The 27680-nt window shown below is 47.2% G+C and overlaps 1 protein-coding gene across 21 annotated transcripts in view; it reads right to left on the reverse strand.

The window, feature by feature from the left end:
• NRXN2 (neurexin 2) overlaps positions 1 to 27680 on the reverse strand; it is a 336186-nt gene that overhangs the window by 279816 nt on the left and 28690 nt on the right. For all 21 annotated transcript variants that reach the window (XM_039366158.1, XM_039366176.1, XM_039366159.1 and 18 more), the window contains exons 2-3: positions 21273 to 22385; positions 7502 to 7519 (exon numbers count right to left, since the gene is read on the reverse strand). In XM_039366158.1, coding sequence (XP_039222092.1) covers positions 7502 to 7519; positions 21273 to 21987 — 733 coding nt within the window. In that variant the 5' untranslated portion in view covers positions 21988 to 22385. The remainder of the gene's footprint in view (positions 1 to 7501; positions 7520 to 21272; positions 22386 to 27680) is intronic.

Raw genomic sequence — 27680 nt, forward strand, 5'->3', positions numbered from 1 at the left:
TGCTGGAAAGAGTTGACATTTACTGGAAATTCTGAAGCTTTGGGGAAAAGAATGGAAAATGCTGGAAAATTCATCAGTCTCCCAAAGTATAGGTAGTCCTCGACTTACGACAACTCAGCTCAAAATTTCTGTTGCTAAGCGAGACATTTGTTAAGTGAGTTTTGCCCCATTTGTTAAGTGAGTTTTACAACCTTTCTTGTCACAGTTGTTAAGTGAATCCCTGCAGTTGTTAAATTAGTCACACGGTTGTTAAGTGAATCCAGCTTCCCCATTGACATTGCTTGTCGGAAGGTCGCAAAAGGGGATCACGTGACCCCGGGACACTGCAACCATCATAAATATGAGTCAGTTGCCAAGCCTCTGAATTTTGATCACGTGACCCTGGGGAGGCTGCAAGGGTCATAGGCATGAAAAACGATAAGTCACTTTTGCAATGCCACAGTAACTTCAAACGGTCACTAAACGAACTGTCGTAAGACGTGGACTACCTGTATCCGAAACACAGCCTGACTACCCTGGTTAAAAAAAGAAATCCAAAATGAATTACGTAAATGCCGGCGTATAAGACGACTTCCGCGAGCGCTGAAATCGGCGCCAAAGACGGGGGTCGTCTTATACGCCGAGTCGTCTTATACGCCGGAAATACTGGTAGTTTCCGGCGTATAAGACGACGTTCTAGGAATGCGGCCCAGCTATAAAGACGGGGGTCGTCTTATACGCCGGGTCGCCTAATACGGCGGCATATACGGTACTTCCTTGCTGAGTAGAAAAAAAGCCTGGGGATGCAGCCGTTCCCAACGTATGTCTTGCATATTCTAGAGAAACACCAGTGAGCATCCTGCTTCCATTCACCCTCCTTTCCACCCATTATCTATAGATGTCAGCATTTAATGGGGAAAGCTGGTCATTATTCAGCCGCGTGAAAAGAATTAATGGCTTTCCAGACATTTCTCCTCCCTGCGGTGTGGCTTCTCTGGCGTCACAGTAAATATATTAACAAACGTATTTATTCCTGCAAATCAATGTTGGCAGATGCATAAAGGACAAACACAAGGAATAAATTAAAGAGACGAACAGCGGGCTGCTGCATTTCCTTGCAAGGGGATCTGCTACCAGTTGGGCATCACCTTTCCCGTGCTTCCTACAGCCATTTTCATGCCTCGGGGTATTTTATTGTCGTACCTTTATCGACTTTAAGATATAAACCTGCTCCCAAATCCTTCTGAGCACAGGGTGAGAAGGCTGTCTCAAATAAATAAAATAAAGCCAAGAAATTAGAAGATGCTTGCTCCAAGGGAGGAAAGCTATGGCAAATCTAGACAGCATACTCAAAAGCAGAGGCATCACCCTGCCAACAAAAGTGCGTATAGTCAAGGCCATGGTTTTCCCAGTTGCAATGTACGGCTGTGAAAGCTGGACTCTAAGAAAGGCTGAGCGCCAAAGAATGGAGGCCTTTGAACTCTGGTGCTGGAGAAGACTCCTGCGAGTCCCCTGGACTGCAAGGCGATCCAAGCGGTCGGTCCTAGAGGAGATCAACCACGACTGCTCTTTAGAAGGCCAGATCCTGAAGTGGAAACTCAAGTACTTCGGCCACCTAATGAGAAGGAAGGACTCCCTGGAGAAGAGCCTGATGCTGGGAACGATGGAGGGCAAGAGAAGAAGGGGACGACAGAGAATGAGGGGGCTGGATGGAGTCACTGAAGCAGCAGGCGTGAGCTTCAATGGACTCCAGAAGATGGCAGAGGACAGGAAGGCCTGGAGGAACGTTGTCCATGGGGTTGCGATGGGTCGGACACGACTTCGCAACTAACAACAACAAAGCTTCTCATTAGATGCTTTTGCCTACAGTTCCAGAGCTTTTATTAAAGCTGGGCCAACTGTTTGCTACCACTTTTTAATCAACATTTATGGGGAAGTACAGGTAAGCCTTCAACTTACAACAGTTCATTTAGTGACCAAACTTACAGCAGCGTTGGAAAAAAAAATGACTTATGACAATTTTTCACACTCAGGACCGTTGCAGTATCCCCAAGATCACTTGATCAAAATTCAGACATTTGGCAACTGACTCGTATTTATGACGGTTGCAGTATCCTGGGGTCATGGGATCCCCTTTTGTGACCTACTGACAAGCAAAGGCAATGGGGAAGCCGCATTCGCTTAACGACTGTGTGACTAACTTAACAACTCTTCTGATTCACTTAACAACTCTGAGAAGAAAGGTCGTAAAATGGGACAAAACTTAACAAATTTTGGGCTCAATTGTGGTCGTAAGCTGAGGACTACTTCTATTCTATGACATTAGATCCTTCCTCACAATTGAGGGAATGTTGACTTCATGAACGTTATTAAATGGATGCTTAATTTTTTTTAAGATTTAGGATTTTTTTTATTCTTAACCCATTCTGATTCTTGCAAAAATCCAGCGCTATAGTTGACTTAATGCGTTCGCCTTAAGGAGTTAATGTTTTGTTCCATGAACCAAATATACCTAAATCAATATTTCCAGATCCACCCTGAACCCAAATTGCAACTGGGATATCAGTTTTCATTTCTCTAGTTTCAGAGTTCTTCAGTGGCTGGGTTCACAAAAGACATGTAAACTAGATATGGAATACATCTATTTTTCTCAGTTAGCACAATAACGTGGAACTGTTTGCCCCCCAAACAAGTTGCTCAACATACTAAGCTCCTCTGCCCAAGCTTGGCGTGTTGCACAAATCTTTTCCTGACTCGGTTAAGCGTGGTGTGTGACAACCACATCTAAGGTGCCACCCAATTGCAATTTTTAATGGAACTGAAGGGAAGAAATGAAAAGACACGGGCCGTAATCATATCAACGGCATTTTAATAATTGAATGTGCATTCAACGTAAATGAAATCAAATTGAGTTTCTCTCCTGGACCCAATACTTTGCCTTGGCCCCATTTGCTTTCTGGAGTGCAAATTCTGACAGATGGTCTGGGAAAAATAATGCGCCAATCCCTCCAAGTCAGTGTTTCTCAGCCAGGGCAACTTGACGATGGGTGGACATCAAGTCCCAAAATTCTGGGAGTTGATGCCCACCCCTCTTGAAGCCTGCTGGCTGGGGGATTCTGGGAGCTGAAGCCCACCCCTCTTGAAGCCTGCTGGCTGGAGGATTCTGGGAGCTGAAGCCCACCCCTCTTAAAGCCTGATGGATGGGGGATTCTGGGAGCTGAAGCCCACCCCTCTTGAAGCCTGCTGGATGGGGAATTCTGGGAGTTGAAGCTCACCACCCTTGAAGCCTGCTGGCTGGGGAAGACTAGGAGTTGAAGTCCACCTATCTTAAAGCAAGCTGGCTGGGGAATTCTTGGGGTTGATGCCCATCCCTATAGAAACCTGCTGATTGGGAGATTCTGGGAGTTGAAGACCACTCAACTTCAAATTGCCAAATGTGATCTATTCCTACTATTCTCTGGGCTTCTGTGGGCGTTCTCACAAAATGGCTAACATGCCACACCACCAGAAGATAAATTGTAAAACACAGATGCGATCACTCTCTCTAGCTTGCCCACAGTGCTCTTTATCAGGCATCTTAGCTAGGATGGGTTTTTTTTTCTGAACAGGTGGGAAGACCATGGGCTTCACCTGGCCACACACAGCCCAGAAATACTCTTGGGAATAAAGGTAATACGGAGCCAGATGCTTTTGTATTCAGCAGGCCAATGTCCCCTGTATTTTTTTAATTTAAAAAAAATAATTCAAAATTCAGCCTGGGTAATGAATCAGCCCACACCAAGGACGATCCTGCTAACCAGGTGGAGAATTATCATCTCAGATCTAAAATGAGGATTTGCATTCACAGAATGTCTCATCCATGCAGTTGGTAATTGCTCCCACCAGGGCCTTTATGTATCTCTCTGCAAATGTGGGGCTTTTCAGAAATAAAGGAGGACGTGCTTGCAAACTTGGATCGGGAAGATCCCCTACCAAAACATCAGAGTTTTTCCTGGCCCTTTTAACCACTGCCAAAGTTGTCAATGAGTTGTAACTCTTCGCTGTGACCCCGGGGGAGCTTGCTCAATATGTAGTGAGTCATTATATCACTCGGCTGGATTAAATCCCTTGTTTAATTAAACTTCAATGAAATTTAGCTCTGCCCTAACTGCACCCGTGCAGAACTCCTCCCAGGTTGCCTTTCGGGGTGCAGAATTCGGCAGGTCATTGAACTAAAAAGGAAAACCCACAGAGGAGCAAGAAATATGACTTTCAAACAAAAAAACTCTGTTCATTTCCTCCTTTTACCTTGGAGCTCTATCGGTGCTCTAGAACAGTGGTTCTCAATCTTTTTAATGCCGCAACCCCCAACCAGTCGTAAGTCAAGGACAACTCAACCGGTCATAAGTCGAGGACTACTCAACTGGTGCAGCACCGTTTGCAGAATGGGGCTTTTGGCGGGCTCAGCAGGGCAGAGGCAACCTGGACAATTCCTATTGGCTTTTGAAAGCCAATAGAAAGACTCTATTTAAGAGAGTCTATTCTATTGGCTTTCAAAAGCCAATAGAATAAAAGGGAGGAGCACAGCTAAGGAAAAGGGGGGAAAAAATGGCGGACTGCGTTCTTTGGCGACCCCCGTGAAATGGTCGTTCGACCCCAAATGGGGTCCCGACCCACAGGTGGAGAACCACTGCTCTAGAACAGTGATGGTGAAGTTTTTAGAGACCCAGTGCCCAAACTCCACCCCAAACGCACTTATTTATCGCCGGGTACCAGGTGGGCGTGGCCCACCGGGTGGGCATGGCTCTGGTCATGGCAGACTGGGTGGGTGTGGCCAAGGTGGGCGTGATCACCTCAATGTTGCTCGTGGGGAGGACGCCTTTGGGGGCCGAGCAGGGTTGGGGGAGATCCAGGGGGGTCTCTGGCAGGTGGGGCGGTGGGCAGGAGGCTCGTTCTGCGGGGTGAGGCGAGGCGAGGCGAGGCAGGGCAGGGGTGCCATTGTCACAGGGCAAGGCGAGGCGGGGGGGCAGCTGCTGCCTGACACCATCGGCCCCCGCACACAGAGGCCAGCGAGCACATGGGTTCTGGGATGCATCCAGCCACATGGGACCTCAGCAAGTTAACGGGTGGCTGGTTGAAGAGGGATGGTTGCCATCTCCGGGGCATGGCGCGCATGCCCACAGAGAGGGCTCCAAGTGCCGCCTCTGGCACGCGTGCCATAGTTCGCCACCACTGCTCTAGAATTCCCTTCTTTTGCTTCGTAGGACCACGATTGTTAATTCTGAAGTTTCCATATTCTGTTCAAGCTCCAGGCAGCCCTCAACTTACAACAGTTGGCTTAGTGACCATTCGAAGTTACAACAACACTGAAAAAAGTGAGTGAGGACCATATTTCACTCCTACAACCTTTGCAGCATCCCCCACGGTCGCGGGATCAAAATTCAGATGCTTCACAACCAGTTCATATTTATGACGGTCGCGGCGTCCTGGGCTCACGCGATTCCCTTTTGGGACTTTCTGACAAGGGAAGTCAATGGGGAAGCCGGATTCACTTAACAACTGCAGTGATTCACTCAATGCGAGGCTGTCAAACTGTCAGCTTGTGGGCCGGTTGCACCCACCGCAGCTCCGGCAATGCAAAAAAAGGCATGATACGTCGCAACACGTCACGTGACGCGGCGGGTTTTGACACCCATGACTTAACGAAGGGTGCAAGAAAAGCCGTAAAGTGGGGCAAAACTCACTTAGCAAATGTCTCACCTAGCCGCATACATTTTGGGTTCAGTTGTGGTTGTAAGTTGAGGACTAGGGGTGTTGCATGTGCAGGTGGGCCTCAAATTCTTTGCTCTCCTGTCAGAAGCACCGAAACGCTTCCGGGTTGAAAGGTTAGCTGGTGACATCCTTGTTGCCCTGGGGATGCCCAGCTGGGGGCTGCCGGGAAGGAGCTGGAGTGAAGGATGAAAGCTCAACCCTGCCCACGGCAGCTCTCGCACCTCGAACGTGGGCTTGCCAATCTCCTCTTGAGCCTTCCAACCAGTTGAGTCGCCGTGCTCCTTAGTCCTCAAGTTGCAACTACAACTGGGACCAGAATTTCCTTTGCAGCAGAGGTCCCCTCTGAACCAGAGGGACCGGTTCCATGGAGAGAGGTTTTTCCGTGGACTGGAGGGTGCGGCCTGCACCCCGTGGATGGGCCTTTGCTTCTTTGCACGGACCGGTTGTTGGCATGCCGCAGCCCGGTAACTGGCCCACGGACCAGGGGTTGGGGACCCCTGCTTTACAGAATCACAGGAGGAACCTTGGAGGTCTTCTAGTCCAACCCCAGCACAAGCAGGAGACCTTCTACTATTCTGGACAGTCTCTTCTTAAAAACTTCCAGTGTTGGAGCATTCACCACTTCTGAAGGCAGGTTGTTCCACTGGTTAATTGTTCTCACTGTCAGGAAGTTTGTCCTTAGTTCTAAGTTGCTTCTCTCCTTGATTAGTTTCCATCCGTTGTTTCTTGTCCTGCCTTCAGGTGCTTTGGAGAATAGCTTGGCTCCCTCTTCTTTGGGGCAGCCCCTGAGATATTGGAAGACTGCTATCATGTCCCCCCTCTTCATTAAACTAGACATCCCCAATTCCAGCAGCCGTTCCTTGTATGCTTTAGCCTCCAGTCCCCTGATCATCTTTGTTGCTCTTCTCTGCACTCTTTCCAGAGTCTCAACATCCTTTTTACATCGTGGTGACCAAAACTGGACGCAGTATTCCAAGTGTGGCCTCACCGAGGCATTGTAAAGTGGTATTAATACTTGATGTGATCTTGATTCTGTCCCTCTGTTAATGCAGCCTAGAATTACATTGGCTTTTTTGGCAGCTGCAGCACACTGCTGGCCCATATCTAAGTGATTGTCCACTAGGACTCCGAGGTCCCTCTCATAGTTGCTATTATGAGACAGCTAATCTGGACAGTACTTTGCAGGACCGAAGGACAAAAATCCCCTGCCCCAAAGAGCTTACAATCTGAAGGGCAAAGTTGGGAAAGGCGAGAAGCGGAACAGATCCCATGCAGCGGAAGGCAAAATAGCATTAATCAGAAAAGGAGAATCTTTTCTTTACTACAGTGCAATGTGTTACCAATGTACCTTAAATTCATGATTCTTAATTAATGTGCAATATTCCCAGTCTGAGGTCAGGAGGGCTGGAAGTACTGTAGTTTGGTCGGAGAGTAGAAGGAACACTATGGAAAGCACTGCGCAGAATCAAGGCTGTCCAAAGAAGGATGAAAAGCAAATTCTCGCTGTAAAAGGGACTTTCCTCCAATGCAAATAACAGAAGGGAAATAATTCACAGACTCACCTCCTTCCCCATGCCCAGAGACCACCGCATAGAGAGTGAATCCAAAGTGGGAGAAGATGTGAAACAACAAACTTACACACAAACCCCTATTTTCAAGGGGGGGGAAAGCCTCTGCAATTCCCCACAATCTTTGGCATCGTCACAAACCCCCCTGTCTCCCCACACACAAAATAACACTTCCAAAGAAACCTCAAAGAAAGTCTACTCACCTTCCATCGTGAGCTCTTCTGCAAGGACGCACAAATGGAGGGAATGAGAGAGAGAGAGAGAAGAAAATTAAGGTTAGAATAATTGATAATCCAGCAAAACAGGTGGGATATAATAATAAAGTTGGAAGGGATCTTGGAGGTCATCTAGTCCAACCCCCTACTCAACTGGTGCAGCACCGTTTGCAGAATGGGACTTTTGGCGGTCTCAGCAGGGCAGAGACAGCCTGGACAATTCCTATTGCCTTTTGAAAGCCAATAGAATTAGACTCTATTCAAGAGAGTCTATTCTATTGGCTTTCAAAAGCCAATAGAATAAAAGGGAGTAGCACAGCTAAGGAAAAGGGGGAAAAAATGGCGGACTGCGTTGTTTGGCGACCCCCGTGAAATGGTCGTTCGACCCCAAATGGGGTCCCGACCCACAGGTTGAGAACCACTGATATAAGGTATTCCTTGACTTACGACAGTTCATTTGGTGACCGTTCAAAGTTACAACAGCACTGAAATAAGTAACTTATTATTGTTTTTCACACTTCGAGCCACTGCAGAGTCCCCAGGGTCATGTGATCAAAATTCAGACGCTTGGCCACTGACTCGTACTTATGACGGTCGCAGTGTCCCGGAATCACACGATCCCCTTTTGCGACCTGCTGACAAGCAAAGTCAACGGGGGAAGCTGGATTCACTTAACAACCGTGTGACTAACTTATCAACGGCAGTGATTTACTTAACAACTGCGGCAAAACTCACTTAACAAATGTCTCACTTAGCAGTGGAAATGTTGGGCTCCACTGCCGTCGTAAGTTGAGGACTACTGCAGTTTAAGTGAATCTGGCTTACCCCGTCGCGTGACCCCGGGACACTGTGCAACCATCATAAATACAAGTCAGTTGCCAAGCATGGAGATGCTGTAACAGTCGTAAGTGTGAGGACCAGCGCTCAGCACCATTATAACTTCAAATGGTCACTAAACCAATGGTTGTAAGTTGGGGACTAGCCGTGCAAATACCGTCTGGTTTCCTTTCCACCAGTTTAAACATGAGCCGTTAGAACCCCTTTCCCAGGCAAAGCCTCATTAGGAAATGAGTTGATTTGCTCTGATTTAACTTTATTTATGGCATTTTGCTACCACTTCAGCACAGCCCCTTGGGGGAGGATGGATCAGGCAGCATCAAAAGCACTGCAGCTTTTCCCATTCAAATGTGTCTGCACTCAGAGAATTCCGGCAGCTTAATTTAATTTCCACTTGTTATAACCATTGGCCTGCCCATTAAAAAAGAAAAAAGAAAAAAAAAGAGAGAGAAAATACTGGTTTCCCAACACTTTGAACCCAAAGGGTTCCTGAGCACGTGCAGAGACTGTCTTTCATTTTGGTTCGCTCTCATGGACTAAAGCAGTGGTTCTCAACCTGTGGGTCGGGACCCCATTTGGGGTCGAACGACCATTTCATGGGGGTCACCAAACAAGGCTGTCCGCCATTTTTTCCCCTTTTGTTTGGCCACGCCCCTGGCACCCGGTGATGTATAAGTGGTTGGGGGTCACCACAACATGGGGAACTGTATTATGGGGTCGCAGCATAGAAAGGTTGAGAACCACTGGACTAAAGCATCCGTCTGATTGATCCACTCATATTTCTGGTGAATATTATGAGTATGTTGCATTAAGCTGAGGGCTGGATTGGATGGCCTCCAAGGTCTCCAATTTTATACGGAAACCATCTTCAGTGCATTGGCCCAACACCGTCCTTCTTCATTCATTCATTTGGCATTGTTTATACCGCTTTCCATGTATCCATTTCTAAGCAGTTATGCAAATATCCGGCACAATACTTACAGAAATAAAACACTAAACTGAGAATAAATAAAAACTCTGATTGGTCTGATTTTTTTCCCTAAAGCTCCAGTTTCTGCAATCCAACTTGTGCGTGATTTATGCACATTTCTGAAATGCCATTATGTAGGGCAGTTAAACAATCTGTGGAGGGAGGAAAGGAAGGAAAAGACCGGAAGGGAGGGAGGGAAGAAGGGTATTTGGAGAGAAGTAGGGGGAAGGAAAGAAGGAGAAGAACTGGAAATGAAGGAAAAGAATGGGAGGGAGGGAAGAAGAAGGAAGGAAGGAAGGAAGGAAGGAAGGAAGGAAGGAAGGAAGGAAGGAAGGAAGGAAGGAAAAAATTGGAGAGAGGGAGGAAGAAGGATTAAGGAAGGAAGGAAGGAAGGAAGGAAGGAAGGAAGGAAGGAAGGAAGGAAAGAAAAAGAATTAGGGAGGGAAAGGGAGGGAGGAAAGGAAGAAGGAAAAAAAATAGGGAGGGAAGAAGGGTATTTGGAGAGAAGCAGGGGGAAGGAAAGAAGGAGAAGAACTGGAAATGAAGAAAAAGAATGGGAGGAAGGGAGGGAGGGAGGGAAGAAGAAGGAAGGAAGGAAGGAAGGAAAAAATTGGAGAGAGGGAGGAAGGAAAGAAGGAAAAAAATAGGGAGGGAAGAAGGAAAGGAAAATTGGAGAGAGGGAAAGAGGGAGAAAGGAAAGAAAGAAAAAGAATTGGGAAAGAGGGAGGGAGAGACAGAGGGTGCCCCATTTTTAAAATATTAAAAACAGCCCCCAAACTTGTGCTATTTCGACAGTGTCCCAGGGAGGATACAATCCCTTAAGAAAGAATGATTTTATCTTTAGTGACTCTTAACTCGTCAGCCTTTTAATCACTAAGTTCTTTTAGTGCCAATTTTAGGGTCCCGTTTCATTTGTGCTTTTAGCGTTCATGTTCTATTTCTCTTTTACTTTTCCATGTATTTTCCGCCTTCGGTACTTGCCAAAGGAGCAGAGCAGAGCGTAATTCAAGTAACTGACATCCAGAGGCTCAGGATTTTGACATCCTGATATAAACAACCTCAAAAGGTCTGCAAGAATCTCGTGGGAATGGCCACGCTCCCGAGATCTCTGCCACCTTTATGAAAATCTGTATACACACAGATCAAGGGCGGTGGGCCTCCCGTTGCTGACCCACTCCCACTCATCTTTCATTCAAAGATTTAATTATTGTCACCAGTGTTCTGTTTTATTTCCAGCTGAAATTCAAGCAGGGCCTTTCCCAGCTCTCCCTGGAGATGCCAGGGATTAGTATTGATCATTTAATCGATTTTACATGATTCCCCATGTTGTTGGCTTGCTAATTGGGCCCTCAGCCATCGAGCAGAAGTCATCTGTGACTGCTAAGTAGCAAAGCACCTTTCTCTGAAATATTACCGGAGCTTCATCTAGGTATATAGGAACTGTTGTGATTTGGGGGGGGGCAATGGTTCTCCCCATCACTAATGGTCTATAATTTGCTTTTATTACCATCTTTATTACTTTTTCAGCCCACAAGAAATCTCATCTTAGTCTTTGTTATATGGGGTGACTGTGTTTTATCATTGCCTTTTTGAAATATTTTATGTTCAATGATCTGCCTTGACACATATATTATTGGGCAGCCTAGATAAAGATAACCATCCCCCCCCCAAAAAAAAAACAGAAAGAAAAATGGATTTATCCAAGAATGGAGGTTAAAATCCCAAGGATTCAGAAAAGGTGGGTGGCTCAAGGAAGGGGCAAGGTCCCCCCCCCCGTGGAATAAGGCCATTCTTTCAGTGCATCCACCTCCTACTAAAGGCTGGCTAAGATCCTTAACAGGCTCAGGCAGGTAAACCGAGTCACGGTAAACTGTGATTGCAGCCCCCTCCTTCCATCAGCGTTGGTGACATCTGTTGGCAGGGGAGAAATTTATCTCAAGCCAAGATTGACAAAGGAAGGGAGAGCAAGCACCACACACACACACACACACACACAGAGAGAGAGAGAGAGAGAGAGAGAGAGAGAGAGAGAGAGAGAGAGAGAGAGACAGCCTGCACTGGTGACAAAACACCGCCAAGCTAATTAATGCAATTAGTAGCAAATGATCAACGCAACACAAGAAGCAATACAACTGTAATTAGCTCGGAACTGGGCAAAAATTCAGCATTTTTTGCCATCTGCGGAAAAAGCCCCCCTGCTTGCAGAAGGCAGGTTGCTGGTTATACCAGGATCGTGGACAGCAGCCAGAGGGAGGGGGGAAGTCTAGGAACAAAGCAAGGGATAAAAGGGGGAAGGAACTATTCTATCCCTTCCATTCCTGCCTTGGGGACAGCTGCAGTTGGGGCAGGTTATGGAGGGGGGGGGGCTGGATCCAAATTCTGAGTCAGCTCCTCCTCCTCAATCAGGAAGCAGATTTCATTCAAGACCCAGCAGGTATTGAGGAGGGGGCTTGAGACAAGAACAGAGCCCCCCTGCCTTGCGTGAAAGTCAGTCTTGAGATTCAATCCTGGCCAGTTCTGCCTAAAAAGGAATGGTTAATGAACTCAAAGATCTCTCTTTTTTTCTCATTCTGGCACAGAACCCTAGAAAGAGAAGCCGGATTCCCACAACACATGCAGAGCAATCGGCTTCAAGGCTCACAACGTGAGTTTTATCTCTTCTTCGTTATTTGCTAGCCTGACATCATCTGTACGCCCAGCCTGTTTGCTTCCTTTTTCAGGATCCGGCGTGTGGTGCAAATCCCGGGAAAAGAGGTGAATTCAGCAACCGCGTGACACACCGGTTGCCCGAACGCGAGCACCCAAACCGAATGCCGGCAAATTCTGGCAACCCAAATTGTTCAGATGTGTACCCCTGTGCAGAGTCCATGTTGTGGGTGTGCCAGGGGGGGGAAGGCAGGACCGTTGGCTTTGCATCGTGCCTCTGCCTCCCGGTGCATTTCCAACGTAATTCCAGCTCCCCCCCCCCCACTCAGCAAAAAAGGTTTTCCCATCACCAACCGGTTGCAGTGCTGAGCAAAGCTTTTGGAGCCATGCCCTGGGCGAAGCTACTCTCCAGAAAAAAAAACGAGAGGGCTTTTTACACACGGATACCACACCGGGCGCACTCTTTCTCTGGCAGCCAAGTCGCCAGCCGACCTTGGTCTGACCTTGCAGGGAGCACCCAGCTCGACTAGGCCTGGAGCCCCTGCGACAAGAAGAACAGCTCAGCAAGAAGGGGGGGGGGAGAAAATGCGCCCATCACGGAGAGCCTGGCTAATGGGAGGAGGCAATGGGTGGCACTGAAGCCCTGAGCATGACATGCGCAGACGGGAGAGGAGAAAGAAAGAAAGAAAGGGATGCAAAATTAGGCAGGCAGGACAGAGAAAGGAGACACAGCAGAGCACAAAGGAAAGATGGAGATAGGGGGAAAAAAAGGGAGAGATCCAGAGGTGAAGAAACCCCACATTCGGAGGCTCAAGCCAGACAGACCAATTCAACAGGAATTGTTCTTTCCCTGTATTTTAGCAGAAGGAAAGGATTCTCTTTCCTGCTCTGGAGTTTCCCCTCCCTGCCCTCGCCTTTGTGGTGCCTGTCCCCACTGCAACCCTGGGGGAAGGTTAGAATGAGAGACGAGGACGAGACTGAATCTGGCTCAAATCGTTTGCTGGGTTGGCACATCACAATCTGTCCAGATATTTAAAAAAAAAAACATAATAGGGAAAATAAAATTCCTATTGAACTGGTCTGTCTGGCTTGACCAATTCCAACTGTGGGTTTTCGTCACATCTGGATTGACAGAACTCCAACCGCCAGGTCTTTAACCAGGTTATGTGTGTGGTGCAAGGACAGCCAGTTCAAGCTTATATAGACCAAGATTGACAGTTTAGGGTGCATCATCTAATCCAGTGGTTCTCAACCTGTGGGTCGGGACCCCATTTGGGGTCGAACGACCATTTCACGGGGGTCACCAAACAACACAGTCCGCCATTTTTTCCCCCCTTTTCCTTAGCTGTGCTCCTCCCTTTTATTCTATTGGCTTTTGAAAGCCAATAGAATAGACTCTCTTGAATAGAGTCTAATTCTATTGGCTTTCAAAAGCCAATAGGAATTGTCCAAGCTGTCTCTGCCCTGCTGAGCCCGCCAAAAGTCCCATTCTGCATATGGTGCTGCACCAGTTGAGTAGTCCTCGACTTACGACCGGTTGAGTAGTCCTCGACTTACGACCAGTTGGGGGTCGCGGCATTAAAAAGGTTGAGAACCACTGATCTAATCTGACAATCAACCCTTCAAGCCATGTTAACAAGTCTACATTTCATTTAGGAGAGATACTGAGATCTGGGCTCAACAGTCAAGCTATGATTCTTCATCAGAGTAAGAAAGATACTCTGCACTTGCTCATGAATCTGTCAATCAAAAGATTCATGATCAATCAATCAAAATTTATTTGCAGTCCAAGACCAGGCACACAGATCCTATAATCGACACTCACACTCCTTATTAAAGGCTTATTATACAGAAGACAGGGCGCGAAGGCAGACTTTCTTTTCAAGCATTGTAAAAAGTCATATTTAAAAATAAGGCGTCCTTGAAACGGCACCGGGGAGCCTAGGAGCCGTTATCACATTTAGAGAATGTACCCTGTGGATGCACAGGAGCAGAAGATCATACTTGCGCACAAACACATCGCTATTTGCAGTTGCTTCAAACCAATGATCATGAATTAGCTACTCCACTGCACACATTATGACTATGTGAACCGCAGAGTTAAACATGTCTGGTCACCACGTCTCTTCCAGCCGACGTGTAGGAACCACGCAGCAACAAAAGAAACACTCTTTGCCTATAGCCAAAATCTCCCTTTTTTCCCCTTATTTATTTTATAAAGGTTTGGGGCGGGGAGGCAGTCTTTACTAGGAGGTTTTCAGTTTCAGACATCAGCTGAGCAAGTGGGAATTAGTTCTCGCCCCAGTGAGAGAAAAACAAGATAGCAAGTCCGACAGTTGTCAAAACTAGGAACACTTTGCAAAAGGTGTAAGCAGCCCATTAAAATACTAACGACAGGCCCAAGTGGAAAACTCCCGTATCCAATGTCCCAAGACCCTGGAAAGCAGAGACCCTCTCTGTCCCCCTGAATTCTGAGCCATTCTCTGTCCTGGGTGGGCTCAGGACTGGCTGGGGAATTCTGGGAGTTGAAGTCCACAAGTCCTAAAGTGGCCAAGTTTGAGGACCCCTGCCCTAACTTTTCCCATCCCCGCCTCCATCACACGTCGTTCGCTCAGCTTCATCCTCAGGATCTAACCTCAGTCTGCTGCCTTAAATGTAAGCAGTGCCCAAACTGGCATTTGTGAGACGAGGACGTGCCAACATTGCCAAGTCTAGCATGGGAGGGGGGTGCCCACCACTGCTGGTCTTCTGGGGAGGTGGGGAACCCACAGCATTGTGAGGCCACACCGTTCCTTTTGAGAAGACCAGCCCTTTCTTAGCGTTGGAATAATACAGGCAGTCCTCTTCTTACGACCACAATGGAGCCCAAAATTTCTGTCGTTACGTGAGACATTCCTTAAGTCCCATTTTACGACCTTTTTTTAACCACAGTTGTTAAGTGAATCACTGGAGTTAGTAGCACGGTTGTTAAGTGAATCACTGGAGTTGATGTTAGTAACACGGTTGTTAAGTGAATCTAGCTTCCCCACTGAGTTTGCTTGTCGGAAGGTCGCAAAAGGGGATCACGTGACCCCGGGACACAGCAACGGTCATCAATGTGAACCAGTGGCCAAGCGTCTGAATTTCGATCACAGGATCGTAGATTGTTGCAAAGGTTGTAACTGTGAAAAAATGGTCATAAGTCACTTTTTTCAGTGCTGTTGTTAACTTTTGAACGGTCACTAAATGAACTGCTGTAAGTCGAGGACTAGCTGTATTGCAACTAAGGACCAGGCGATTACAGGTTTTTATATGGAGAGTACCTGAAGTGGGAGACTTTGAAAGGCCACACAATCACAAAGCATGGTTTCTGCTTTCAACATACTGGTCCTCATTATTATTTATGTTATTCACATTTACTGTAGTCCAAAGAGCTTTGGTTGGCATGTGTCAGTGATGGCGAACCTTTTAGAGACTGAGTGCCCCAAAACCAGCCCCGCCTGCCCCCACTCCGCCCCCGCTCTGCCCCTAGCCCGGTCCCACCCAGGCGACTCTCCTCTGGGGGGGCTGCTGGTGAGGAGGGGGGAGGTGGGTCGGGGCGACGGCATGAGTGCCCACAGAGAGGGCTCTGAGTGCCACCTCTGGCACGCGTGCCATAGGTTCGCCACTACTGGCATATATAATTCTCTGCCCCTTTTACCTGTGCCACAAAGAAAGTGGCTGGTTCAAAGTCATTCAATGATTAGATTCACACAATGCACAAAATAGAATTAGGATAGAATAGAATAGAGCTGGAAGGGATCAGCTCTGAAGTTTTTCAGATTCCCTGCCATCCCATTTCTCGCCTCTTTCTTATTCTCTGGCTAGGTTCACCCAACATACTTAACTTGGTTAGTGAATGAACCCAATTTTCTAGATTTGCACACAATGCAGAATAATTAAATTGCCCAAAGCTGCTGGCTTTGCACAATATATTAAGCTACATAAAATCATACATGATTAACGGTAAAAAGCTTTAATGTACAATTGTATTGTTTAGTATAGCTACTAAGACTTTCCTTGACCTGGCTAAGAATGCTGTGGGAGTGCAGCTACTGAATCATAAACCAGCCAACACACTAAGCAAACAAGCAAGAAAGTCCGAGATTAAAATTAATTAAGCTTAACATATACGAATGCAGCTGCCAAGGCTACTCACTGACCTAATTAAGTATGCTGTGTGGATACAAACCCCAAAGGATTTATATGCAATAGGGGCAATGTGTTTTGGGCTACGGGTGAGAAGGCAGCAGAATATTTCAAAATGTAAGCATATACAGAATAACAGTTAGAAGGGACCTTGGAGGTCATCTAGTCCAACCCCCTGCTCAAGCAGGTGACCCTATACCATTTCTGACAAATGGCTGTCTAGTCTCTTCTCAAAAGCCTCCAGTGTTGGAGCACCCATAACTTTTGAAGGCAAGCTAGTTGATTATTCTCACTGTCAGAACATTTCTTCTTATTTCTAGGTTGAATCTCTCCTTGATCAGTTTCCATCCATTGTTCCCTGCCTGGCCTTTGGATGCTTTGGAAAATAGCTTGACTCCCTTTTCTTTGGGGCAGCCCCTGAGATACTGGAAGACTGCTATCATGTCACTTCTGGTCCTTCTCTTCAATAGACTAGCCATGCCCAGTTCCTCCAACCGTTCTTCCTATGTTTTAGCCTCCAGTCCCCTGATCATCTTTGTTGCTCTTCTCTGCACTCTTTCCAGAGTCTTTTTTATAGTGTGGTGACTAAAACTGGATGTAGCACACTATAAAATAGATTTAACACACGTAAAATGCCTATCCCTTACAACAGCAACGGTAACTACAATTACACCATGAGTGGTTGAGAAACAGATCCTTGGGACATTTAAAGAAAGAAAAGTTAAACTTGCAGGTAGATCTCACACATGTCAGGTGCTCCATTATTCCAAAAATGAACCACTGATGCAGACAGTGCCAGCAATGTTTTGTGCATAGCCATTCCGCCTCCCCCCCCCCCGAAAAAAATAACCCTGGACATCCTTCTCCTCCATAAATCCTTCTGCCTGTTGCCCAAAATGCCCCCTGTCTGCTATGTCGTCATGCAGCCTATTCTAAATCCATCAGCCAGACAGATTGGCGTTTCCACAGCAACAAGCCCGGGGCAACAGCCACCCAGCTGTCAATCATTCCAGCCGCCACGAAGTCAGCGGGCCAAAGTTCCAGCGCTGCCCCCAGAGCGGCATGGTCGCCAAGCCCCTTCCCCAGCAACCGGCTTGGCCAGTTGGCACGGCCATCCGTAGGTCAACCTCTCTCTCTCTCTCCCCCCCCTCCCCACACAACAGGTAGCCCAGGAGTGGGTCTAGCCAAAGTGCCTTCCTGTGGGGGTTGTGTTATGTAGCTGTGTGTGAATGAGAAGCCAAGAGGATGCTCTTGACGTCAATGGGCACACTTCGGCATCTGGTGCGAGACGAGGGGAATGCATGCAGAGGAGTTATGTAAACCGAGTCTGTCTCATTGCTATGGAGTTTCTAACATTGCTGCCAGCAGCACCAAGGAAGGGAAGGTGGAAGATAAGCAGGGTCAGGAGGGCTCCAGGCGTGTTATGCCGATAGGTTGATGGGAGAAGAGCCAGCAGGAATCACAACGTCTACGCTTCAGGGCTACGGGAAGAAGAGCGTCTGAGTTAACTTGGTTCCTGAATAAATTCCTCTCTTGGGGTTGCCCCATCCAGTAAATCATCATCTAACCAAATGAGCTGGGCTGACACACTATGCTAAAAAGCCTAACCAAGGTTAGCACTCCCCAAGCAGACCACGTGGGGGAAAAGCAGCCACTACCTCATTTTAACTGTATTTAATTAACACCATTTTCATTTAAGCTTAAATTTAAAATTCAATCAAGTTACATTTTAATTTAAATGGGCCAATCCCCCTGCCCGCCGTTGAAAAACCGTGTTTTTCAGACAGAATGAAAGTGTTAAGACCAGGACAAACCAGAACAGAGATTCTGGGGCTGCGGATCACAAACCATGTGGAGTGAAACAAGGTGCGACAAGAGTTTAGCTGGGCATATGCAACGTATTAAAATAAGCTAAAACGTTTGGGTAGGTTGTTGTTTAGCATGTTGCCCTGCTGTCACGTTAAGCCAAAATACTGTGTGTGGGTGTGGGGGGGGGGGTGTTTGGTCTGGATCCTGCATTTTATTTATTTTTATTTATTCAGTTTGGAGACCACCCAATTTCCAAAAGACTTTGAGCAGCAGAAAAAAATGAAAACCAAACAATTTAAAAAATTGCATTCAGGAGACTGCAGCCACTAAATGTACCCCAAACCAGCAAAAATAAACACAAGGCTCAACATCCCAGTCTAGGGTGGGAGCTACACCAATGCAAATTACATAAATACAACATTTGGGGTCCAAATTTAGAATGCTATATGAACCAAATCATGATTTACATAGTGTGCTAAGTCATCATGAGTTACTTGATTTACTTCCATGACATTGGCCATCATTATTTGTTTATTTAACAAACTTATATGGCTGCCCTTTTCACCGAGTTTGATTCTGGGAGGTGTACAACCAACAATTAAAACAATGACGCAACTGTTAAAGCAACTTTTTAAAAATAAGTAAAAGCAAGATGGCGGGAGAAGAGCGTCCATCGAATCTTAGATCCTCATATGTAAACGACGGTTTCTAGACTACGTTTCTGCCTAGAAATCTGATCAACTGGGCTTTTTCTACAAATAAAAATCATGCAGTCTGTGAATCTTATCATCCACTGCGACGTGGGTTTTTTTTTTTTCCTGACTTCAATCTTTCAAGGAGCTCTTGTAAAGGAGCTCTTTAATAAATGATGGGGGGCTCCAGCAAATGAGAAAAAAACTGGGTCCAGATTTGTAGGGAGCAAGTCCGCTGGGTACTCCTCATATCAGCTGAGTGATGCTCAGAGACATGGCAGGCAGCAAGGATGTCCTCAGGCATTCTGAATAGCCAGGCTTCCTGACCATGGTAATTTCCCACAATACTCTGGAGACACACTATACCAAAGGCATTGTGGGAAATTAAAAATAGTGGCTAGACCCAGAGGCCTGAGACCCTGAGGCACTGGCTTAAAGCTGACCTTGTTTTCTCCAGGACCAACACTTTTCTGCCTCAATTTAGGACCCCCAAACAGATTTCACATATTTTGAGGAAGGTTTGATGAAAAATAGGACACATCACTGTGAAAATCAAAGGTGAAAAGTGTAGAGTTACAAAGTCATAGACTGCATTCTTCTCTGTGCACACTCTTTCTAGAGTCTCGACATCTTTTTTATGTCGTGGTAACCAAAACTGGATGCAATAATACTCCATACACACACACAAACATACACACACACATCCCTTCTACGCAGCACTCGCAGTGTCCTTGAAAACCCTGTCCACAATATCGCATTTTTTGAACCACGCACTATTGCACTTTCCCACAATCCCCTGAAATGGTGCTAAGTCGGGGACACTTCGGGAAATGAAGATAAAAATTAGGTTGCGATGATCTCCAGACAAGGAATATCCTACAAGCAGCGTCTTTGTCACTCTTTCTTTCACCAGACTCGACTCTCAAAGGCTGAACATTCAAAGGCTGAATGTTCTTGGTGTGAGGTTGACAAAAGGTGGCGAAAATTGTTGAGGACTAGAACCTTGGAAGGAAAAGCATGGAAAGAGACACAAGAAAATCTTCGGGAAGTGGGGTTTTCAGGAACAGGAGAAGAGGAATAGACTTTGAGAGGTATTCTGACTCAGAGTCAGCGAGCGTGTGAGAGAGAGAGAGAGAGAGAGAGAGAGAGAGAGAGAGAGAGAGAGAGAGAGAGAGAGAGAGAGAGAGAGAGAGAGACGGCAGATTTGAAGCCAGCAAGCAGGCAACAGGTTTCGCAACACATTTTTCAGACCATTAAACCCAATTCAAAAGAAGTGAGCTGCAGTTGGACCAGCATCTGCCGTTCCATTTGAGGGATGGAAACTGAACTGGAGATTTTCTCTGCTGCCACTAGAAGCAAAGCAATGACGTCACCGTTTCCCTGCAACATCGGGAGCGTACCTGTCCTTCACTAGACCCATTCCCAGCACAGAGAAACTGGGCCTTTTTCCTCAGTTACAGAATGTGAACGGACGAGAGCTGGGAAAGGTAAGGAAATGGGGGCCGAGCTGCTTCCAATCCCAAGTCAGGGGTATGATTATTGCAACCTCTTTCTATTATGCAGCATCCTTTACAGTGTGCCAGGTGATATCCGGAAAAAGGAGGCTGTGAGTCTTTGCTTACAATTCAGCTGAGATAAATTAAAAAAAAACAAAAACAGAAGGGTAAACAGGACAATCTTTCAGTGGTTGGGTTCAGACAACATGTGGAGACTCTAGAAAGAGGGCAGAGAAGAGCAACAAAGATGATTAGTGGTCTGGAGGCTAAAACATATAAGGAACAGTTGCTGGAATTGGGTATGTCTGGTTTAATGAAGAGAAAGACAAGGGGGGACATGATATCAGTGCTCCAATATCTCAGGGGCTGCCCCAAAGAAGAGGGAGTCAAGCTATTCTCCAGAGCACCAGAAAGCAGGACAAGAAGCAATGGGTGGAAACTAATCAAGGAGAGAAGCAACCTAGAACTAAAGAGAAACTTCCTGACAATGAGAACAATTAACCAGTGGAACAACCTGCCTCCAGAAGCGGTGAATGCTCCAACACTGGAAGTCTTTAAGAAGAGACTGGACAGCCATTTGTCTGAAATGGTAAAGGATTTCCTGCCTGAGTGGGGGGTTGGACTAGATGACCTCCAAGGTCCCTTCCAACTTATTACTATTATTATTATTATTATTATTATTATTATTATTATTATTATTATTATTTTGGATCATCGCACAGTCAGCCAGATGTTCAGACTGGATTTGGCATTTTGTCTACCTATCGAGCCCTTACCCAGGGCCTGGGATAGGCAGATGTGGATGTTTGATGGTATTACAGATATCGTCGCAAGATGGAATAATAATAATAATAATACTATTATATTATTATTATTATTATTATTATTACATGGTGATCCCTGGTAACCTTAATTCAACAATTATCTCTTGATCAAACCATCGCTGGCACCCCAACAGAGAACAGCTGGTTGTGAGGATTGCTTGGCCCAGCGTGCCAAGATGAGGCTGGGCTCCCACAACATGCCAACCCACACACCCACCTACCCCTTTTGAGCAGCTCCGGCTAAGGGGGAACCTCTGCTCTCCCCTGTCTCTTTTCGATCCTGGAGCGTCGAGGGAGGGGGGAATCCGGGCTTCTTACCTTCACTGCAAAACTTGCCCTGGAAGCCGGTGAGGCGACAATCACACTGCACTTCGCTGTTGACCACCGTGCAGATCCCGCCATTGACGCAGGGGTTCTGCTTGGCGCACAGATACTCCATGTCGCTGCGGATGCCCTGGCTCCCCAGGAGGGCGGGGGGCATGTCTCCCACTTTGAGGTTTGCCACCATCCCGCGGAAGGGCATCTCGTACTTGACCGTGCTGAGCGTCAGGGCCGACAGGCGGACGTCCGGCGGGATGCCGCCCACAAAGAGATCGCTATCCACCGCCATGTCACGCCGCTTCGACTTAACTTCGGCCACCCGGGCTTCGCCGTCCACCACCAGCATGGTCTCCCGGGAGTTGCGGGTCAGGAGCACCATGTGCCAGCGGTCGTCATTGACGGGGGTCTCCAGGTGCAGGCTGGCCGGCTCCGCGCAGGAGATGGTGAAGCGCAGCCGGAAACGCCCCTCCAAGATCAAGAGTTCCAGGAAGTCACAGTTGCCCCCATCGTCCAGGTACAAGACTAGAGCGCGGGACACGTTGGTCTTGATGCTGAAGCTCAGCTCCCCGGAGGAACTGGCATCCCACCGGGCGTAGCGAGCCCACTGCCCCGGCGCCCCCCCAAACTCCAAGGCTGCTCCCCCGGCTCCGGGGCCCAGGACCAAGCCCACCAGCAATGCCAGAGGCACCAGCAAACAGACCGACTTCGCCATGGCAGGCCCACGGTCAAGCGGGGGGGCCCCTTGGGGACACCCTCAAATCCTCATGAGACGGGAGGAGAGCAAAACCCTGCAGGAGGAAGGTGGGTCCAAGGGCGGCTCCTTAGACGAAAGAGCCCGTGAGGCTGCGGAAGGAAGGGACGAGATTTCTTGCGTAGGAGAGGGCCACGGAAGTCCTTTGCATCGGTCCCCTTCCCAAGAGGGAAGGTGGCGCTCACAGACTGGCATACAGCATCTTCGTCCGCAGCCGGCCGGGCAAGCTGAGCCGAGTTTCACCCCCAAAAGAGAAGGCCGCTGCCTGCCACCAGCAACTCCTCAAGGTTCACTGGAGGGAAAGCCCTCCAGGTGCGCTCTGAGCTCAGCCTGGAATGCGCATCGTCAGACGCTCAGATCTGGAAAGAGAATGGAAAGGAAAGTAGATTGGTGAAAGGGAGGGAGAGAGAAAACTGGTCTATTATCTCCTCCGTTTTAATCAATTTCTTTATAATCAGCCTGGTCTTTGGAGGGGAGCAGACAGGAATGCCCTTCAGCCACAACTGTGGAGCTTCCAGCGTTAGTGCTCCAAAACTGAATCTAGGCCTGTGGTGGCGAACCTATGGCACGCGTGCCACAGGTGGCATGCAGAGCCCTCTCTGTGGGCACGCGCGCCATCGCCCCAGTCCTAGGCCTTCAGCTGGGTTTTATAAAACCTTTTTGCTTTAGGCCTCCGCCATGGGAAAAAAAAAAAAAAGGTTCAATCAATCAGTGAATTTCAACTTCTCGCGGGGAAAAAAGATCTTGCAAAGTTGGAATTGATTGATTGAACTTTTTAGTCCCACCCAGTCTGCCATTACCACTGCAGCCACGCCCACCCAATGGGCCACACCCACCCAATGTGCCATGCCCACCCAGCATCGAAGATACATAAGTGGGTTTTGGGTTGCAGTTTGGGCACTCGGTCTCTAAAAGGTTCGCCATCACTGATCTAGGCTCACAGTTCACCCAGATCCCCATTGCTAGAAAAGGATTTCCAGGAGCTGCTTCGCTACGAGTCCCATCCTGCTGGCTGACTCTGGCAAGACTCGCTGCCCAAAGCGTGTGGATGAGGCCGGAGAAGGACAAATTGGAGGAGTTGATGTCCTCTTCCCTGGTTTTGTACAAATATTTATTTTTATATAGAGAACAGCCCCAGTTTAAAAGTGAAAAGCGAACAGGGAACAAGGAACAATACAAAATTCCACAGCAAATATAGCCAGATTCTCCAGCTGACAGAAAGCCTTTATTCTCACATGCTTAATCTGGTTAGCTGTGGAATTTTATTTATTTTATTTTATTTAGAAAATTTATATTGCTGCCTATTTGCAGGTAATTAATACGGGTAGTCTTTTTTACAACCATTCATTTAGTGACTGCTTGAAGTTGTGATGGTGCTGAAAAAAGTGATTTATGACAGAGGTGTCAAGCTGCCAGCCTGCAGGCCAGATGCGTCATGGCGAAACTGCGCCCACCCCATTGCCAGCAACGGGAAAAAAGTTGTGATACGTCGCAACACGTCACATGACGTTGCAAGTTTGACACCCGACTTATGACCAATCCTCACGCTTATGACTGTGGCAGTAACCCTGCAGTCACATGTTCCCGACTCGGGCATTTGGCAGCTGACTTGCATTTACAACGGTCACAGCGTCCTAGGGTCAAATGATTGCCACTTGTGACCTTCCCAGCTGGCTTCCAACAAGTCAAGAGGAGGAGCCAAATTTGTTTAACGCCAGTGATTCACTTAATGACTAAGCAAAAAAGGGTGGTAAAATTGGCCATGACTCGCTTGACTGCATCACTTAGTGACCAAAGTTCCAGTCCCAGTTGTGATCGTAAGTCGAGGGCTACCTGTATTTGCGCTAACACAACCTAATGTAATAAGTTAACTCCTGTTACCTTTTTTTTCTGGTTTCATTTCCTAGACCAGACCATTTGGTAAACATCTGACTCACTGTATTGTGTAAATACAGAAAAATGGAATTATTCAGTACCCAAGCAAGGTCTGTCGTATGAAAGTAGTTATTCAACTGTTTTTTCAGAGTGAGAATGTGTGTATATTTTGTGTTTTGCTCATGGGGACCACTAGAACAGTGTTTCCCAAACTTGACAATTTTAAGGCATGTGGACTTCAACTCCCAGAATTCCACAGCTAGCAATGCTGGCTGTGGAATTCTGGGAGTTGAAGTCCACATGCCTTAAAATTGTCAAGTTTGGGAAACACTGCACTAGAACACATCGTCTCTTCTAGCTTTGGCGATCGTAACAAGTATAGCCCATTTCGTGAAAAGAGGGTTTCTTCAGCCATGAGGACTAGAAACATTGATTTCCAAATTAAAATGTGGTTCTCCCTCCCTCCCTCCCACCCACCCCCAACCCCACCATCAGGAATCCACCTCCCTGAGTTTGGGAGAAGGAACTGGCCACCTTCTCCCCCATTGCCAGCTTCCATCCTCCCGCCCCCATCTGAGCAGGATCGGGGCCTTCCGGTGCCATTCCCCGTGCTAATGCAATGCAAATTTCATCCCCATCAAATTGCTTTTTTGGAATGATTACCCTTGTAACTGACTGTCAAAGATGCAATTTATTTCCAGCCCTCCCCTCAACAACGCCTGCTGCTCAGGAAGGGGTGAGCACGGCTTTGCATCTTGTTATTTTCTAAGAGCCTGATTATTTATAGCAAGGGAGTGGGAACAGAGCAGGAGCAAAGGCACTGGGGAGGGAGGGGTAGATAAGGTACCCCAGCTTACACCTCCCAAAGCACCCCCTCCATTTTGTGCCCCCTCGTTGACAGAGGGGGGGGTGAGGATTCCTCTCTTGCTCTCCAGTGCCACTGTCAGCCACCTGTCAGCACTTGCTCCACTTAACCGGGAGCTGGCGTTTTAATTCCCATCATCCACTACCACATCAATAGGAGTAGATAATATGCTTTTTTTTCTAGACGTTAATAGGGCTCTTCAGCTGCTTAGAGCCAATTATTTTCATTAGAAAGGAAGGGGAGGGAGAAACTGGGTTTTTTTTTTTTTTATTCCCAGGGACTAGAAGCATAGCATAGCTGGTTGCAAAAAGCAGTTGCAAAGGAAGAGAGGGAAAGAGCAAAGCCACTCTAAAAAAAACCCTCCAAAAGCGGTTTCTCCGATTTGAGCATCCTTGAGTTGCATCGGGGTTACAGGGCCACTCATCCAGAGCTATGATGGGTAGAGATGATGGTGTTTGTAGTTGCTGCACTATGCCCCCCTGGGCTCCCCCTTTAAAGATTGCGAGGGGGGTCAGTTTCCATGGCAATGGTGAGCGATACGGCATCATGCAAATGATCTGCACCAAGGGGTTATTTATAAATCCTTGTCTGTTGCAGCTCATTGGTTAATGAGCCTAATTAACATTCGGCTTCTAATTAGCCAATCAAATTAAAACCCACACCTGCAAAGTCTGAATTGAAGTCTGAGTTAGCTGCAACCCAATCCTCCCCCTCCCTGACCACGTACGCAAAATAGGTTTGAAAGGCTGCAGAGGATCCAGACCTCCCCCTCCACATTTAAAAATATATACATTTCCCCCCCCCCTTCTCTATCCCAGTCAAAGTTTAAACTCCCTGACTGAGTGCACACAACACACATCATCAAACTAGGTTTTAAGCGTGTTATCCAAACTCAGGCCCCTGGATAAGTTTACAGTTCTGACCTCTTTGGCAAGCCCCAAATTGGTCAGTTCGTCACGGGTTGTTCATTTGGGAGCCAGCCTCTACTCAATGCTCCAAAACTCACATGGAGGCATCTCCTGCAGCTCGCAAATGCGCCTTCCTCAAAAGCAAACTGCATTCATATCATGATCAACATGATTATTACCATCACCAGCCTTGTCATTGTGTTATTGTCATCAGTCCTCGTGCAGCAGGGATGGGGCACCTTACAAATGCCTTCCTCAAACATCCTTCAAATCAGACAAAAGCCCCTGCCAAAATACTGTAAATGTTTAATTTCAGCAACAATGCATCAAAACTAGAAAAGCGATTCCTAGAGACAAAAGCACACACAGCTTCTACCACGGCTGCCCCACCCTGGCTGGGAAAAACTATTCATCTGAAGTTTAATAAAGACCAAAATTGTATTTAGTTGATCCACTGATACCAGTCCAGATTAGTCCAGAGTGGTTTCCATACTCCTACACCCTATGGTACTGCTCACAACAACCCTATAGAGGAGATCAGGTTGAAAGACTGAAAGCTTATCTAGTGTGGATTTCTGGCAACATGTGAACCTCAACAATCCACTAAATTAAAATTCATCAAGCATTCTAAAAAAGATTTTTTTTTAACCCAGAGTTAATCCCTCAGTCGATGTGGATTGCTCAGGGAAGGCCCAATAGTCAGGGATGATGGGATTTGTTACTTCAAAAAATCTAGAGGCTTCAGGAAGGCCTAAGTATTAAGAAAACTTCTCGAAGTCCCACTTTGAGAAAAGATGGCCATCTTATTAAGCCGGCATCTGGCTTGTTTATTTGGGCATCACAAGTTAACTAGGCCAGTGGTTCTCCATCTGTGGTCCGAAGACCCCTGAGGGGCTGTGATGTTGTCACAACGGGTCTGTGAAAGCTTGAAGAAATGTTATGATTTCAATCTTGAGTTAAGCCTTGAGGTCCGTGGCCACAAAAGGTATTTAAAGGGGGTCCGTGGTGAAGAAAAAGTTGAGAACCACTGACCTAGACCAAGAAGCTCTGGTTCATGAACCCAGGTTGGGTGCATTTTGAGAACAGGTTTATGTGGTTAAATGTCTATGGAGATTCTCAGTCATCCAGGGTCACCTGCATAGTGCAAATGGCTGTGGAGCCTTCTTGGACCTGCAGAAAGTCCTGTTCGATCTCTCTCCAATCTACAACACAGTCCTTTCAGCAATTCCTAGAAGGCTCCCCACCCATTTGCACCACTCAGGTGACCCTGAGGGCACAGGTAAACCTCCAAGTGGCCTCAACAGCTCTCTAAAAGAAGGCAAATGACCAGCGGTCTGCAACCCTTCCATTCCCCACCATCCAGTCAGAGCTGAAGAAGCTTCTTGGAGGAGAAGTGAAACATCTTCAAAGAAAAACAAACAACTGGTCATCTGCCTTCTTTTAGAGAGCCGTTGAGGCCACTTGAAGGTTTGTCTGTGTCCTCAGGGTCATCTGAGTGGTGCAAATGGATGTGGGCTCTTATTGGAACTGCTGAAAGGACAGTGTTCCACACCCATTTGCACCACTCAGGTGACCCTGAGAACACAGGTAAACCTCCAAATGGCCTAAACGACCTTCTAAACCAGTGCTTCTCAACCTTTCTAATGCCGCGACCCCATAATACAGTTCCGCATGTTGTGGTGACCCCCAACCACTTATACATCACTGGGTGCCAGGGGCGTGGCCAAAGAAAAGAGGGAAAAAATGGCGGACAGCCTTGTTTGACGACCCCCGTGAAATGGTCGTTTGACCCCAAATGGGGTCCCAACCCACAGGTTGAGAACCACTGTTCTAAAAGAATCCAAATGACCAGCTGTCTGCAAGGAGTATAAATCCTTCCGTTCCCCACCATCCGACCAGAACTGAAGAAGCTTTTTGGATGAGAAGCGAAACGTCTTCAAAGAAAGAACAATATAAGTCCAGTTGCCTCTTGAAAAACCACTTTGGGATTTATGTGGTTACGGCTC

The sequence above is a fragment of the Crotalus tigris genome, unplaced genomic scaffold (assembly GCF_016545835.1).
Source record: "Crotalus tigris isolate CLP2741 ecotype Arizona unplaced genomic scaffold, ASM1654583v1 scf7180000020245.1906669, whole genome shotgun sequence".
In the NCBI taxonomy this organism is placed as follows: Eukaryota; Metazoa; Chordata; class Lepidosauria; order Squamata; family Viperidae; genus Crotalus; species Crotalus tigris.